The sequence below is a fragment of the Ipomoea nil genome, unplaced genomic scaffold (assembly GCF_001879475.1).
Source record: "Ipomoea nil cultivar Tokyo-kokei standard unplaced genomic scaffold, Asagao_1.1 scaffold1602, whole genome shotgun sequence".
NCBI classification, from domain to species: Eukaryota; Viridiplantae; Streptophyta; class Magnoliopsida; order Solanales; family Convolvulaceae; genus Ipomoea; species Ipomoea nil.
The window spans coordinates 1-5,979 of record NW_017618030.1 but is presented as its reverse complement, the minus strand read 5'-3'; the positions used below and the strand labels follow the sequence as shown (position 1 = coordinate 5,979).

General features: G+C 40.1%; 1 protein-coding gene across 1 annotated transcript; it reads right to left on the bottom strand.

Moving 5' to 3' along the window:
- Window positions 1–4,124: 4,124 nt before the first annotated feature.
- Window positions 4,125–5,974, bottom strand: LOC109191009 (alpha carbonic anhydrase 4-like; the record flags this gene model as incomplete). Its single annotated transcript, XM_019341599.1, has 5 exons — window positions 4,125–4,373; window positions 4,473–4,526; window positions 5,143–5,298; window positions 5,400–5,609; window positions 5,963–5,974. Coding segments are annotated over 5 exons (501 nt in total), but the record flags the coding sequence as incomplete, so codon positions are not given.
- Between the last annotated feature and the right edge of the window lie 5 nt (window positions 5,975–5,979).

Sequence of the window (5,979 nt, the reverse complement as noted above, 5' to 3'; positions counted from 1 at the left end):
CTCAAGTCACTACGTGTTAGTTCAAGGTACAACCACTGACATTAAGATCAGCACTCGTGCCAGAAATTCCGTCTTCTTCTTGCCACCTTGAATGTGTGGGGGATTGTTGGAGATTACATTTAAGATGGTATTTTAAAGTGTGTAGAAGGAAGACACTCTTGACCCACATTGGAAGGAAGGGACTAATTCCAACCTTTTTAATACCAACCCATTTGGAAGGCTTAAACTATTGTAGAGAGAGAGAAGGAAAGGGAACCCCACACGCGCGCGCGCCGCCGCCGCCCCACCCGGCATGGCTCAGTTCGCACGCGCGTCGCGGTGTGGTCAGCGTTTTACTCGGGCTTTATTTTAATTCCGAGTTTTTTCCCTTTTAGAGGTAGATTTCATGTAGAAATCTACCATCCACACATTAAGTTGTGGTGGAACAAGTCTTCCTATTCTTGTGGGCATTTTCACCACAATTCTTCCTAAAATCGTGGAGCATGAATGGCTGAGAGGGGAGGGGCGGGTATTTTCAATACTATAAATACCCTGCTTCTCCTCGGTTCTATTCACTCATCAAATTCTCTTCTTCTCTTCTGCAATCCTGAGCTTCGGTGTTAACTGGTCGAAAGCAACCGGTAAGACTACAACCGTCTCCGGGAAATTTTTGCTTTTAAGGTAGTGTCTCGCACGCGTCACCGATCCCTTCAGGATTCATCCATTCTCAGCTTATAAAAAACAGTAGCCCCAGGTCTACGACATATTTATCCGAATTGTCCCCAACAATCTCCACTAGTTTATTAGTTAAGATTGTTTATCCGCTGCTTAGTTTATATTAATGTTGGTTTTAAGTTTAAGAAAAGTGGGGTGTTACAACAGGACCAGATATTGCTCATGCAGTGGGTATTGTTAGCAGATTTCTTTTAAATTCAGGGAAAGAACATTGGGATGCTATTAAGTGGATTCTGAGATATCTTCGGGGTACTTCAAGTCTGAGTTTGTGTTTTGGTATAGGGTGTTAGTAATGTTATTATTTGTTATTATTATTTATTATCCTAAGTCTAGTAATATCTTGTATTAGAATAAGTCTTGTATGACTAGGCTATTAGTTAGGAGATAATAGTGGTATAGTTTTATATACTCTCCTGTAACTCTGTTTTGTTGAAACAGAATAACAATCCTTTCTCTAATCTGGTATCAGCCAAAAGTCGATCCTCCCTCTCTCCTCTTTTCACCGACAACCACCGTGAACCTCCCACCACCACCATGTCATCAAACTCCTCCGAGAGGACTATTTCCGTCGGCGGTGGCTCATCCCCGTCCGGCAAACAACCCACTAACGGGAGCTCATCACTTCATATCTATGAAGTTGACATCCAGAAATTTCCTATTCTGGCATACACAGCTCATTCCGTTTCTTCGGGACAGACCTCCTCGGCTTTGTGGATGGCACCTCATTGTGCCCTCCTCCCACTATCATTTCTCACCCGACGGCACCTCCGACTCCGGCGCGATAACGGCGGCCCCAATCCCGAATCCGGCTCACAAAGCCTGGGTTCAACAGGATCAGTCGATTCTTTCTCTTCTCATCTTGTCAATGTCTGACGAGGTTCTTCACCTTGCTGTTGGGCGTAACACGGTGGCAGAAGTATGGCGATCCATCTGCACGGCCCTCGGCTCCAATACCCAAGCAAGATGCCTGAACTTGCTTGGGCAGTTTCAATCCCTCCGGCAAGGTGGCTCGACGGCGGCGGACTACTCGGCAAGGCCGAACTGCTCGTTGCCGCTCTCGCACAGGCCGGATAACCTCTATCCCTTGCAGAACAAAATCTGTATGTTCTACGGGGCCTTCGACCGGAGTATCGGGCCTATGCGGCTTCCCTCACCGCCAACACGCCAGTATCTCTCCCGCAACTGGCTGAGTCGGGGTACTTCAAGTCTGAGTTTGTGTTTTGGTATAGGGAAACCTATTCTTACCGGATATACTGATTCTTATATGGCTGGAGACATTGATACGAGGAAATCTACTTCAGGCTATCTGATTACCTATGTAGAGGGAACAGTTTCGTGGCAATCAAGATTGCAAAAGTGCATTGCTTTGTCTACCACTGAAGCTAAGTTCATAGCATCTGTTGAGGCCAATAAAGAAATTTTATGGATGAAGAAGTTTATTCAGGAACTCGGGTTTGTTCAAGACAAGCATGTGCTCTATTGTGATAGTCAGAGTGCATTTCATCTTGCAAAGAACTCCACGTTCCATTACAGGTCAAAACATATTGACACAAGATATCGTTGGATTAGAGATATCTTGGAGTGCAATATGCTTGAACTTGAAAAGATTCATACTGATGATAATGGGTCTGACATGATGAACAAATCGTTGCCAAGAAGAAAGTTTGAGGTGTGTTGCTCTATCGCCGGGATAGCGATACCTTCCACATAGTCGGGAGGGGGGATTTGTTGGGATTGAGCTTCCCTCCTGTGTGGTAAATAGCTCAATTTGGACCAAGCCAATTTATATTCACTATAATATATTTGTTAGCTTGATGGAAAAGTTTGATGACAAATTATTTGTCTTGGAGAATGGGATATGGGTAGAAGTTGGAGCAGAAAGTTGGAGAGAAGGAATTTGGTAGAAGTTGAAGGGTGGAAGTTGGAGCAAAAGTATGGATGAGGTTTGAAGATAATTTCCCTTCACTTGCTTTCTTCCCCATTTTTCCTTTCTATGTCGGCAGAACCTATCTATAAAAAGGGGATGCAATGCTCATTCTTAATGAGAGAGAAATCCACATCTTCCACAAGCTTCCACATAATTCCATTTCGACAGTTTTGATAGAGAAAGAAGAAAAATCTTATTTTTCTTATCTCTTCGGCAGAGGCATCAAAAAAAACAGAATTCAATTTTTCATTCGTCCTTTTTCACGGCAGTTCGCCGCAACGGAAGGTTTTCCTAGCTCTTGGGTATTATCTTCATCAAATACTTTGAGGTCAGCTTGTATTTATTCCAAGCACATTTTGGATGCGAGATATTATTCCTTTTAGCCTGTGGGCAACCATAATATACGAGAAACCTGACCTCGTATGATAGCGGAAGCGTAGCCGTGCTGATCTCCAGCCATAGTTGATGTTCCTGTTGTGTTGCCTCTTAACGGTAGACCGTCAGCCATGTTTTGCCTCAGACCTGACTCAGAACCCTAGATGGTGTATTGGTGTCTACTGAGCGGTCTGAGTACCGTAACTGAATGTGCTATCTAATCCATAATCCTGTATCCCATCAATCCAGGTTATATTAGGCACAGAGTTTGGTTGACTAACAACTACTAGTTATTAAGTCCAACCAGATCACTTAATAAGCCTAGTCAACTTGCACCACTTAATTAAGGCCCTAATATATAATGTATAATATATATTATTAGGGAAAATCTTACATTCTCCCACTTGGTGCAAGTACTAGCACAACCTTCATCAAAGAACAAAACACACGAATCATAGTGAATCTTACACCGTCAGCCATTCCTTTTAGCCTGTGGGCCACGGTAGTGATCCCGTGGTTTTTGGGGGTTTTCCCGTGGTTTTTGGGGGTTTGCACGTAAATCTTGTGTCCCTTATATCTGATATTTATTTGGCGGTTCTGTGATTTTCATTTGTCAACTTCTTATCAGTTTCTGCTAATTCCTTTAGTTAGCTGATTCACTATATATAGTATTATGTCTACGATATATATATGTTCGTTGTACCTCTCCAATTGTTGTTTGACTATTGCAATGTATACAAATTGGAGGTATAAGTGCTTTCCAACTTGTATCTTATAAAAAATGGCTAATCCGCTTATTTTTTGAAATATATTTTATATATATAATATTTATATATTTGATTTATATAATATAAAAATTAACGTTTAATTTCACATATAAACGTATATTAATGTATAAATGTATATTATATTGATTCAATTCTTTAACGAGAATATTCATAATCATACAAATATATAATTTTAAAACATAACGTATGTAATTTTTTTTTTTTGAAAGCTAACGTATGTAATTATTATGTTTAAAAATGACAATAATTATTCAATATGAAATGATCATTTAAAACGCAGGACTCAATTGATAAAAAGTAAGCAATGTATGTTATTTCAATTAAAGATTGACCAAAAATTTAATTACATTATCATGAATCATATACAAATATATAATTATAAAACATAATGTATTGAAATTATTATGTTTGAAAATGATTTGTATATTCAGTTTAATGGTGGGCAATCACTCAGCTCCCTCAATACATATAATTCCTAAACAGCACCGGCAACAACGTTCCTATGGTTGATTGAGATATACTGTCCTTCCATTCAGTGGTTGCAGTGGCCTTGCATTTTCCTCGTAACCCTAAACAACAAATTCAAAACATCAAATATTTGTACCATTCTATGTATATATGTGTCACAGATTAAATCTATGTAGATAGATACATAATTCAGTACTTACATCATCAACAGCTTCCTTTAATAAGTTTATCTGTTCCTGTGATACTGTCTTTACCTACAAAATCAAACAGTTTTATCACTGTGTGAGTGAGAGAAAGAGATACATGCATATTTAATTTTCTTGGATTATGAGAGAAATCTGCAGCCACTATTCGATGGTGTGCACTGATAAATCCCGCTTTGTGATTCTTGTTGGTCAAAGAACCAACCTAGGTTGCCCATAGCTAGGTAAACCAGCCCAACTAAATTGACCATATATAGCTAGGTAAACCAACCCAACTAGGTTGCCATATATATATAGCTGGGTAAACCAGCCTAGCTAGATAGGTTGCCAATAGCTGAGTAAACCAGCCCAGCTAGGTAGCCCAGGGCTAGGTAAACCACCCCAACTAGGTAGTCCATATGTAGCTAGGTAAACCAACCCAGCTAGGTAGTCCATATGTAGCTAGGTAAACCAACCCAGCTAAGTAGTGCATATATAGCTAGGTAGCTAGGTAAACCGCTAGGTAAACCAACCCAGCTAGGTTGGCAACAGCTAGGTAAACCAGCCCAGATTGCTCATAGTTAACCGGCTCAAACAAAGAAGGTTGAGATTCAAACTCGTGACCTTGTGGTTGTATCCTTAGTCATCTTGGGTGGGTGTGTTGGGAGGTTAAGGTTAGGATACAGACCTCTTTGGTTACTGTCCAGATGACACCCTGTGAGCAGCAGGTAGTGAGGGAACCAATGAATCTGTAATATTTCTTGCCCTCATATGTGATCTTTCCTGGATTAAGGGCGCCTAAAGCTTTACCATTGCGATCAACTTGCCTGATGCTGTTCAGCAACTGGAGTGGAACCAAGAAATTAATTAATTAATGTATATAAGATCAATTCAATTCTATTGTATATATATATATAGAGAGAGAGAGAATTGAATGGTACTTACTTGTCCAAGGAACTTATCAGGTTTTCCTATTTTGTATAAGATGGAGACAGCAGCAAATTCATCTTTTGCACTCCTATGAACCAGATGAATCTCCATATCAACCTTTTTGCCGTTCACAGTGTTCTCAGAGGGAGTATGCCAGTGGCATTGTAACATGAAGTAATCAGTACCGTTAATGATAATCTTTCCGGCATCACCTGTCCACTGGATCTGCATGCATGCAACAATTTATTATATAATTGACCCGGGATATATGTAGATAAACTAAGTCATAAATTATAAGTGTAAAATAGTATGTAAATGAATTGTAATAATATTGGGTGGATTAATGTAAAAATATTAGCTAGCCAAGACAATGGACTTCGAAGGCCAACCCTAGCTAGGTCCCTAATCTTGGGTCTGGGTCACCTGTCCTGATCCGAATCATCTATCTTGGTCCAAGTCATCTTCTTGGAGAGATCCTGGGCTATTGGACCCCGGATTTTCATTCTTGAGTAGTTTTCAATATCTCTATCAGTTACAAAATCCAACAAAACTAAAACTACTTGGAACCAATTAATTACCTGAAGAGCATGGCCTT